The sequence below is a fragment of the Vitis vinifera genome, chromosome 15 (genome assembly GCF_030704535.1).
Source record: "Vitis vinifera cultivar Pinot Noir 40024 chromosome 15, ASM3070453v1".
Lineage (NCBI taxonomy): Eukaryota > Viridiplantae > Streptophyta > Magnoliopsida > Vitales > Vitaceae > Vitis > Vitis vinifera.
Window position 1 is genome coordinate 10,395,286 of NC_081819.1, and position 11,429 is coordinate 10,406,714.

At 32.4% G+C, this 11,429-nt stretch overlaps 1 protein-coding gene across 1 annotated transcript; it reads left to right on the top strand.

Moving 5' to 3' along the window:
* The first annotated feature begins 8,536 nt into the window (after nucleotides 1-8,536).
* Nucleotides 8,537-11,116, top strand: LOC100267576 (disease resistance protein RPH8A-like). The gene is made up of 3 exons (XM_059743020.1): nucleotides 8,537-9,147; nucleotides 9,202-10,100; nucleotides 10,695-11,116. The coding sequence occupies exons 1-3, from the start codon at nucleotides 8,537-8,539 to the stop codon at nucleotides 11,114-11,116; spliced, it is 1,932 nt and encodes a 643-aa protein (XP_059599003.1).
* The last annotated feature ends 313 nt before the right edge of the window (nucleotides 11,117-11,429 follow it).

Consider the following 11,429-nt stretch of genomic DNA (forward strand, 5'->3'; position numbering starts at 1 on the left):
GTAATAAAATAGAAAATCATGATATAAGTTTATCACATACCTTTTTGTGAGAAAGAAGAGAGAAGATCTTTCTATTTTTCTTAAGGGAATAACATCTTTCTATTTCTTTAATGGGAATAACATCTTTCTATTTCTTTGAATAGAAGAACATCTTTCTATTTCTCTGAATAGAGAAAAATCTTTCTATTTCTTTTGTAGAGACTACTCGTGCTGATAACGTGTTGTAAAATTATAAAGTGAAAGGAGAAGAAAACAAGAAAAAGAAATTAGAACGTAAGAAGAGAATAGAATAGATTTTCATTAGAGGTATCCCCCTTTTATAGGGAGCCACAAAGAGATATACATCAATATGGATGATCATCCATAAGTTCCCATAATCCGATAAATTCTCATATTTTATAACATATATATATATATATATATATATATATATATATATATATATATATATATATATATATATATATATATATATATATATATATATATATATATATATATATATATATATATATATATATTTCTTTCTCCTATCCCATTTCAGTCCACAGTTACTGCCGACCCCCTCCCTGCCATCCAATAGTGCCGTCATTGCTGCCATCTCCAAAAACCACAACATTTTCCTTCTTCTTCCATACCCAGCCGTCACACCATTTTCCCCCATACCTCTATATTTTCCCTCCATCCAAACATCTTTTTCCTTTTCTCATCCCATTTAATCATATATATATATATATATTCTTTTTTCTTTTTTCCCTTTCCAATCCATAGCTATCGCAAATGCCCTTTGCCGTCCAGCAACGCTATCATTGCTACCATTTCCAGAAAAAAAAAAAAAAACAGGAAAAAAAATACGGAGAGCAATTGTTCTCTTAAAAATGAAAAAAACAACCAAATTTTTTTTTTCTTGTTCTTTAAAAAGAAGCCTTTTGAGAACACGGGAAATACAAAAAACAAAAATCACCCACTTTCCTAAACACGTTTTCAATGTTTTTTGTTTTCAAGAACAAAAAACAGTTCTTGAAAATAGCAACCAAACAGGCCCTAAGTATTTGCATGGTTCTATCATCCATGCCACATGTAACACATGTAAGATCCCCTCACATGTGTAAGATCACCCCACCTCGAGTGAAAACATCCTTCCTAATTTAAAAAATCAAAAACAAAAATCAGTGATATCGCATTGAGAAGTTTGTTATACACTCAACAAGGGGATATTTGAATTAGGTCTTGTCTCTTTTACAAAATTTTAGCAATTTATGATACAAATGACAAGAATTAAAGCAATTGGAGATAAACTAAAGAGGGACAAGGATAGAAAGATGCAAACAACACGTTTACAGTGGTTCAACAATTATCTACATCTACCTTTTTTTTTCTTTTTTATTCAACCCAAGCTTGAGGTTCCTTTACATTTCCAATTTCCTTAAATGATCTCTCACACTTGGAAGACAAAAATTACACTCTACCAGTCCAAACTCTCAAATAGTAAGCTTCCCAGTTTACAAATTTAGACTCAATCTAATGAAAAAAATATGATTAGGGTACAATAAATGGAATTAGTAAATGAAAAAATGGTGCACTCAAGAAAAATTCAAAGCTCTTTAATGAATTGTTTTAGTGATTGTTCAAGATGGGTAAAACTTGAAATACAATTTTTTTTTTTTATTTCTTTTCTTTTTTATGAAACTAGTTGTTAAACACAGTTTTAGGTTAACCAGACAATCGACCAAAGAACTAGCCATTAAAGAAAAAGTACAATTACAAGTGATTGTTAGGTTGTAAAAACATCTATAGGTTGAAGATCGATCAACTGATAAAAATAAAACCTCAATTGGACCAAGACCCTTAGCTATTGTCTAGAAGGATTACACAAAATAACTTAACCAATTAGAGCTTTCCCAGCCTATGTAAAACTGATTAAGGTTGCCCCTAGCACTAACATTATACCAGTCGATCGCCAAATCAATCAATGCTCCTATGTACTTCCCTATTTTGAAAAATTTCATCTTTTAGGCTTAATATAACTTAGGGAAACCGACTAGCAAGACTTCTTTAGATTTCAAAAAGCCCTTTTAAATGATAAAAGTAATAGATTGACCTTAGTTTTCTCATTATTCAATTTTTAGAGAATTTAATTCAATTTTAAAATGGATTGAATAAGTTTTTCAACTGTTAGGAGCCTTTAAAAATGTTTTCATGCAATCCTAATTAGCTCATGTCAAATTTTTGTTATATTGATCCTAAGAAAATAGTCTTTATTTTGGTGGATTGGTCATGGTGACTCATCTTGATCTCTTTCAATCAAATTGACCTTTTGATGGTTCAACGACTTTAAACCTAAATGAAAACATTTAAAACACCATTAAATCATCATATTTTATTTTATAATCATCAAAATTTATGATAGAAAAACCTTGAGCTAGCAAATAACTATCAAAATGTGTGAGATTATGTGAGAATCACTTTCTTTTAGTTTTACTAAACAAATTAGTGAAAAAACAACATATGAAACATAATTTTGGGGGTTTAAATCCAATTACAAACAAGGTCTTCACAAAGCAAAAGTTTATTTAATGGCTACAAAGATATCCTCATAGAATGTTCATAAATTATATTACTATGATCTTATTTGGAAGAATATGTAACTTTTGAGAATATCTAAATATAACCTAAAATATGGATTTCACTTTCCCCAACATAATTTATTTATGTTTTAAAAAATAAAATACAATAATTATTAATTAATTTTTAAAAAAATTAAATTATAATTTTCAAGTATAAAATTAGTCTAACAACAATAGTATCTTCTATCCTTACATTTCTTTTACTATTTAAAGAAATGTTTTAAAAATCAAACTGGACTGGCTAGCGACCTTTTCGGTCCAATCTACCCTTTTGAGCCAACAACCTATTGAACTAGCTTCAAATTGTCAGAATTGATGATTGAACCGATGAACCGAGTGAACCGGCCAATTTGTAGTGAATTGAATGATTTACTCCATTTTTTTTTCTCTATAAGAGAGAAATAGTGAGATGGTAGGGATGGGACAACTGTTGGTCGATGACCAGCCGACGACGACTAGTTGTGGGAGCTCCTACCAATGACAAGGTGGCCGGTGGTTAAGGTAGGTATGGGTAGGCTCAAGTATGGTGAGAGATATAGGGAAGGAAAGAAAGAATAGGGAGCAGGTAGGCTCGGGTATGGTGAGAGAGATAAGGAAAGAAAGAAAAGAAAAAATAGAAGAAATGGAGAAGAAGAGAAAGGGGGAAAAAGGGGAGGTGAGGAAGAAGAAGAAGAGAAAGGGGGAAAAATGGAGGTGAGAAAAAAGAAGAAGTAGAAATTAAGAAGAAAAAAAGAAAATGGAAGAAAGGGAAGTGAGGCTAGTGATGGGAAGAAATGGATTTTAAGGTTTATTTTTTAATGAATGGTGGAGATTAAGTATGAAAATGAAGGGTCCAAATGGGTTTTCTAAAAAAGGGGTATAAATGGGCCTAAAAATTAGGCTTTCTCAAAATACATATTTATCTTTATCATTTAATTTAATATATCAAATATAAAAATGAAATGTTATTAAAAAAAATTTATTATATATATATATATATATATATATATATATATATATATATATGACATCACTAGTTTGATTGCGGTTCAACTATCCGTCAAACCAACGAACCACAAATTAATAATTTTTTTTATTCAATGACTGACCTTAGTCTAAAAACATTGATTTAAAAGATATCAAATTAACACTACCTAAAGGCATTGATATATATGTAGAGGCTTTGGGTGTCAATTAAGCCTAAATATTTAATTACATCGCTTCTAGTATTTAAGCATGCACACATGATGCAACTTTTTGTTTGAATGATATTACATGGACAATTACTTGTTGAATATTTAAATGTTAAAAATAATAATATTATTAAAGAAAACTTAGAAATAAACATTTAATGACTCAAATTTTCTTTATTTCTAAAATTAAATTATACTTCTCTCTTCTTTAAACAATTTTTTCATAAATGAATGTGTTCAAACATTTTTCAAGATCTATTTATCTCGATAAACATAACTTTCAGAATTTTCTTTTATCTTCTCTTCATTTATATTCATAATTGTTTTGAATTAATTTTGATTTATCTATTAAAAATTAGTTGTGTGTAGACCCCAAAATTTTTCCCAATTTTATCTTTACATTAATTTTGAGCTCAATTTTAAATCCCGATTACATGTGTTATTTTAGGCCCACTCACCCTTTAATTTTTAGTTTTCATTATTTTGTAAATTATTTATTTATTTATTTATTTATATTTTATTTTTATTTTTACTTATTAATTTTATTTGTTATTATTATTATTATATTATATTATATTTTTGCTTTATTTATTTATTATTTTATTTTATTTTATTTTTTTCTCTCTCCCATCTCTTCATTTTTCTCCTCTACCTACTCTCACCCGCTCACTTCTTCTCTCTCCTCCCATACTCCTTACCACCGGCCACTTTTCATTTTTCTCTCATTTTTTTCCCTCCCACTCTTCTATCTCTTCCCCACAAAACTTCCTTTGGCCGCCCCCCACCCCATTTCTCCTCTCTCCATACACTCTCACACAACCGGCATCAGACTGGGGGGCTTCAAGGATTTTTTTTCTCAGCTCCCCCTCGGAAACTCCCACAGGTGGCCCCCATATTTTTTTTTCTTTCCTTTTCCATCTTCTTCCTCCTTCACAACAGTCCACCACACCTCCCTTCCAGTAGCACGACCCCAACCCCCACTCTCGCCGGTACCTTTTCCGGCTTCCTTCCATCCCCACCTTTTTTTTTTTTTTTTTTTTTTGTCTTTCTTCCCATTTTATTTTATTTTGCTTCCTGAAAACCCATCCACCCTCACAGTCGCCATCGGCCAGTCGCCGCCGACGAGCTACTGTCGGCCGACGACCCCCTTCCCATCTCATCCGTTTCCGTTGTTGTTGTTGTTATTATTATTATTATTATTATTATCATCATTATTATTGTTATTACTGTTATTGTTATTATTATTATTATTATTGTTGTTGTTGTTATTGTTGTTATTTTATTTTATTTTAATGGTAATTGTTGTTTATGAAATTGGGATTGTTGAATTAATATGAAATTTGGGGTTAATTTGTTGTTAGTAGATTAATACATAATTTGATTTAATTTATTGTTAGTGAATTAATTTGAAATTTGTTAATTTGGGTTTGTGGGCATATTGTATTTGGTGATTAATTTGAGGATATTTAGATTATATCAATTGCATATTGTTTATTTGGACTTTGGCCTATTGTTAAGTTGTTATTTATTTGGGCTTATTGGATTGGGCTTGAAATATTATTTCTCTTGACCATGTATTATTATTATTATTATTATTTATGTGAGCTTGTTAATTGATGTGGATTTTGGGGCCCATAATATGGGTGAGATTTGTTGGATTATTTGAATATTTGATATGGGCTTGGCCAATTTGAATTGTTTAATTTGGACATGGGACAATTGTGGTGTATATTAAACTAGGCTTAGATTATAAAATATTAAATTTAGGTCTAGTAGAATTTATTTTAATTTATCCAATTTTAGGTTTGGTTGATTGTGTTTGTATTTTTTGTTATTAATTTGGATGTTCTGGGTTAAGACCTATAGTAATTTGAGCTCATTTTAAATTGAAGAAATTTATGGGACTAATTTGAAATTGAGATTTGGGTTTGAATATTTATTTGAGATTTTATACATCTCTTAATATTTACATTTACGCTGTTTTTTGTTTTTGCATGGACCCATTTTGCAATCTTGTTGGCTGATTACGAATTGACGACACGTAGAGCTTGTTGTAAGTTTATTTGGATACATATTTTATTTACCACTTTTATTTGATCCTATTTTTATTAATTCTTGTAAATATTTGTTTGTATATGTTTATTTGTTGTGTACAGAATTGGTGGTCGAACAAATTAGAAATTTTATTTAAATAAGGGAAATAATTCAATAAATCTGTTTTAATAAAATAATGATTTTAAAATATTCTAATAAGAGAAAGTTTTTATTTATTTATAAAAATTCAGAAAAATGCATTTAGAAAAATTCAAAAGAATTGTTTTTGATAGAATTTAAAAAATTGTTTTTAATAAAATTGTCTAAAAATTTATTCCTTTAATAAAAATTGTCCTAAAATTGTTTTGTAAATAAAGTTGTCCGAAAAATTATTTTTTAATAAAATTGTCCAAAAAAATGTTATTTTAAATGATTTTTTTCCCCAATTAAAATGTGATAAAAGTATTTTTTAGAAATAGAAGATTTAATTTTTTTTTTCTTTCTTTTTAATTAAAATTTCTTTTGCAAATAAAGTTATGTCATTTTAAATAATTTATAAAAACCACTCTTTTAAATGAAAATGAATCTAAATACTTTTGTAAATAAAATTGTAAAAATCCATTATTTTCTAGTAAAATCAAGTAAAAATAATTTTTGTACCCAAATTAAAATTTTGTAATAAATTCTTTTGATACAATAAGTGTAAATAACTTTTTTTGAAAATTGAATATAACTAAAATTGAGAAAATAAATTGATTTTTTTTATAAGTAAATAAATGGAAATCATTAATTCAAAATCGTTTTTAATAAAATCATTTGAAATTTCTTTAAAACTTTTTTTAAAATCTTTTATTTATTTAATTCAATCAATCATTTTGCATAATTCTCTTATTATTTATTTTGTGTATTTTTTGTAATTAGATTTCATCATTGTTTTTGTGCATATTAATTTTCATCATGACTTGTATATTGATTATTTTTCTCAGTATCCATAATTAATTGATTAATTGCCATAATTTCCTCAATTCGTTTAGTAGAGGTCGTAGGTATACGGGCTTAGAGGGGTGCTATGGCTCACCACCGTACCTTCCCAATGAGTAACCTGACCCCCGGACCCAGACTCGGTTTTTCACAGACCCTTTTTTTTTTTTTCAGGAGTCACACTTAGGGTTTTTCTTTCTTATTTTGTTTTTCCCTTTAAAAATAAAACAAAAATAAATGGCGACTCCAAATCTTTTTCTAAAAATCAAATTTTCACCAAACAAAATAAAAAAGCTAGTTTTGGCCATCGAGTGGGAACGTATCGAGCAAAATACGGGGTCCACATTGTGGTTTACATTCTTTGTATAATATTTATTATTATCATCATTATTATAATAACAAAGAAATGATTAAAAATATTTGCTCAAAAATAAGGTTAAAAAATTTTATATAAGAAAAATAAAATGTGGTAAACTTGTTTTTAGGCAAACCCTTAAATATTTTCATTAATTAATACCTTTTTTTTTTCTTTTTTTTTTTTTTACAATTTTTCCAAATTCATGTGGTATAATTTGAGTGAAAAATTATTAAAAACTCAAAAAATAAATATTTGATATATTAATAATCTTGTTTTCTAGGTAATAAAATCTTCTTGCCCAACTCACGTTAATGTATTAAATTAATAATCTCACTAAATATATAAGATAATAGCTTTTTAGAAATTCTTAAGAGTCCAATAAAATATAAATTAATAACTAATGAAATATGTAAAAAAAAAAAATTCATAATGCAAACTTTCTCAAAATATACATTGGAATTTATTTCTTTTCTTTGCACCTAAACTAACTCATTTTTATCTTTAATTTTTTGTAATATATATATACATTAAATTAATAAATTATTGATTTATTGATAAATTAATAATTCCTTTTGATCCAAGAATAATATTTTATTTTATAGGGTTTTTCCTATAGCTAGGAGTGGCGCAAAGGAGATAGCAAATAATTATCCATCAATGAGTGACTGCTACCTCCGGGTTATGTACGCCACTTTAGTCAAGATCTTCATTGCAACCTATAACAGGCTAAGCTAAGCTCTGAGTCAAGTCAATTGGGTCCCCCATCGTAATCACTTTCATCTTGAGTGAAAGGAGCCTTCCTTGACCGATTCACTCCTTCAGCAAATCAATTGCATGGAAACGAGATAAATGTCTTTCATGCAAAGTAAGGTAAAAAAAATAGAGCTAGACTTAGAATTTTAGGTGTAGACGCTCAGATAAAAACAAAGAAATCCCAGGCCTTGAACTTCAAAACTGAAGAAAAGAAAGTACAATTTATTCAGGACTTTTAGGCCCCACTTATAACATGGAAAATTTGACAAAAAGAAATAGGATAGACGGCAGCGGCTAAGTTGAGGCCGCCCACCATAATCGACAAAAGGAAACCGTATGGAAAACGGAGGTAAGTCATGTCAAGTGGGCTCACCTGATCTACCACATTAAATTGTTTGGAAGGTGGAAAAATGGAACTATTTAGTGCACCATTTTTCTTTTTATTTTCTTTTTTAAAAAGATAGAAAGCAATACGTTTGTTTTCCAACTGAAATTGCCTGGAAAGTGATTTCCCATTTGCCCGGAAATTGCCTTGAAACTGGGAACTTAGCTGGATTTAAAATCAACAAACCTGGTTGTCAGTTGATCAGCAACAACTGTGAAAACAAGTAATGGCTGAAAGTATTGTCACCGTTTTTCTAGAGAAGTTAACTGACCTGCTTTCCCAGGAAGCATTTCTACTCAGCAGAGTGGAAGAGCAGGTGAAGCTGTTGAGTAGCGAGCTCGAATGGATGCGCCTTTTTCTCAAAGACGCGGATGCGAAGCGCAGATATGATCCAAGAATCAAGCTCTGGGTGAGTCAGATCAGGGACGTAACCTATGACGCCGAAGATGTCATCGACAGGTTCATGTTCGAGATGAATCACCAACAGCAAGGAAGTCTCAAATGCCTCAAGTTCCTTAAGTTACGATTTGTTCCCAAGCTCGAGTCTCGAATCAGAGAGATCAATACCAAGATTGAGAAGATCATGGCTAACAAATCAAGGTACGGTGTCGAAACCTTACCAGCTGCAAGCTCGTCCAACGAAGTTGTGCCACATAAAGAGAGGAGGGCTCCGATTGTGGAAGAAGTCAACGTGGTGGGAATTCAAGAGGATGCAAAAAGCGTTAAGCAAAATCTGCTTAATGGAGAGATGCGGAGAGCTGTGGTGTCCATCGTGGGCATGGGTGGCTTGGGAAAGACTACCCTGGCTAAGAAAGTCTATAATGATAATGATGTCCGGCAATGCTTTGATTGTCATGCTTGGATTTATGTCTCTTAAGAGTATACAATCAGGGAGCTTTTGCTAGGCGTTGCTGTTTGTGTTAGGATTCTCTCCGAAGAGGAAAGGAGTAAAATGAACGAGAGCGATTTGGGGAATAGTCTTCGTGATTACCTGACTACCAGGAAGTACTTGATATTTATGGATGATATGTGGAGAAATGAAGCTTGGGATAGGTTGGGCTTGTATTTTCCTGACTCGGTGAATGGCAGCAGAGTGTTGATCACCTCACGCAATAAAGAGATTGGTCTTTATGCTGATCCACAAACCATTCCCCATGAACTTTCTTTTCTGACTGAAGAAGAGAGTTGGGAGCTCTTTCTCAAGAAAATTTTTCTGGCTGGGAGTGCAAATGCTGTTTGCCCCAGAGAATTGGAAGAGTTGGGAAAGAAAATTGTAGCAAATTGTGGGGGTTTGCCCCTTGCAATTGTGGTCTTGGGAGGCCTTCTATCAAGAAAAGAAAAGACACCGCTCTCCTGGCAAAAAGTACTGGACAGCCTAACTTGGCACCTAAATCAAGGTCCAGACTCATGTTTGGGGGTCCTTGCTTTAAGCTACAATGATATGCCGTATTACTTGAAGTCCTGTTTCCTTTACTGTGGTCTTTTCCCAGAAGACTCAGAAATCAGGACAGATAAGTTGATCCGCTTGTGGGTTGCAGAAGGGTTTATACAAAGAAGAGGAGAAGAAATAGCGGAAGACGTCGCGGAAGATCACTTACAGGAATTGGTACATAGAAGCATGATTCAAGTGGCTGCCAGGAGTTTCGATGGAAGAGTGATGTCCTGTCGCATGCACGATCTGCTTCGAGACCTTGCCATTTCTGAGGCCAAAGATACAAAATTTTTCGAGGGATATGAAAGCATTGATTCTACATCCCCTGTTAGTGTTCGTCGACTAACCATTCATCAGGGTAAGAAGACTAATTCTAAACACTTGCATACTTCACGTAGTCTCCGATCTTTCATTTGTTTTTCTATATGCTTCCAAGAAAACATTTTGAGATCTTTACACAGGCGTGTCAAATTGCTCACTGTACTGGACCTAGAACGCATGCCTATCAATACCATCCCAGAAGGCATAGGAGAACTTATCCACCTTAAGTACCTGTGCTTAAGGAGAACCCGCATAAAAAGGCTTCCATCGTCCATAGGTCGTCTTAGAAATCTACAAACCCTAGACTTTCGAGGCACTTTAATTGAAATAATTCCTTCTACCATTTGGAAATTGCACCATTTGAGACATCTATACTGTCGTGGAGTGGTTTCAAGCCAGTCAGTGATAGATAAGTGCAGGAATGGCCCTTTGAGGGTTGGCCACCTAACAAACCTCCAATCGTTAGGTTTAAGAGCAGGCAGTTGGTGCTGTGGTGAAGGCTTGGGAAAATTAGTTGAGCTTAGAGAACTGACAATTGAATGGACCAAAATCGCACAAACAAAGAACCATGGATTTTCCGAGTCAGTAAAAAAGCTAACTGCTCTTCAATCCTTGCGTTTGTATACTTTAGGAGAGGAAATGTTAACCTTGCCGCACCTCATGCCTTTCTCAGACCACACCTACCTTTACCATCTAAGTTTAAGTGGAAGGCTCGAAAGGTTCCCTGATGAAATTGAATTCTACCCTCCAAACCTCATCTCCTTGGAATTGGAATGTTTGAATATAGAGCAAGACCCAATGGTGACCCTAGAGAAGCTGCCAAACTTGAGATTTCTCATGTTATCCCTTTGTTCCTCTATGGTAAAGAAGATGGTCTGTACTTCTGGAGGATTCCTGCAACTCGAAACCCTTATGCTCTGGGGTTTGAAAGAATTAGAAGAATTGATTGTGGAGGAAGGGGAAATGCCTGATCTGAAGGATTTAGTAATTGATACATGCCCTAAAATGAAAAGGCTTTCCCATGGATTGCTGCAACGAAAAAAATTGCAGTAGCTAAGGTTGTATGATTTGTCTCCTGAGTTAATGGATGAGCTTTCTCGGATAGAAAGAGGAGATCCGGAGAAGATCTGCCTCGCCACCTCAATATCCGATCCGGAGAAGATCGGATAGAAGGTGGAGGCATACGGCATCATGAAGGCTCAGGAGAAGTTTCATAAAGCGCTACCAGGAAACGCTTGGACTGTATTGAAGAGCATTTCCAATGCAACAAATCTTTCTCTACTTGTCTAAGCTCGTCTTTTTCCTTGTTTTTTCTGCTTTTGTGAAACATACGTGTTTGTGTAAGATGCTTCCACGTTTTCAAATA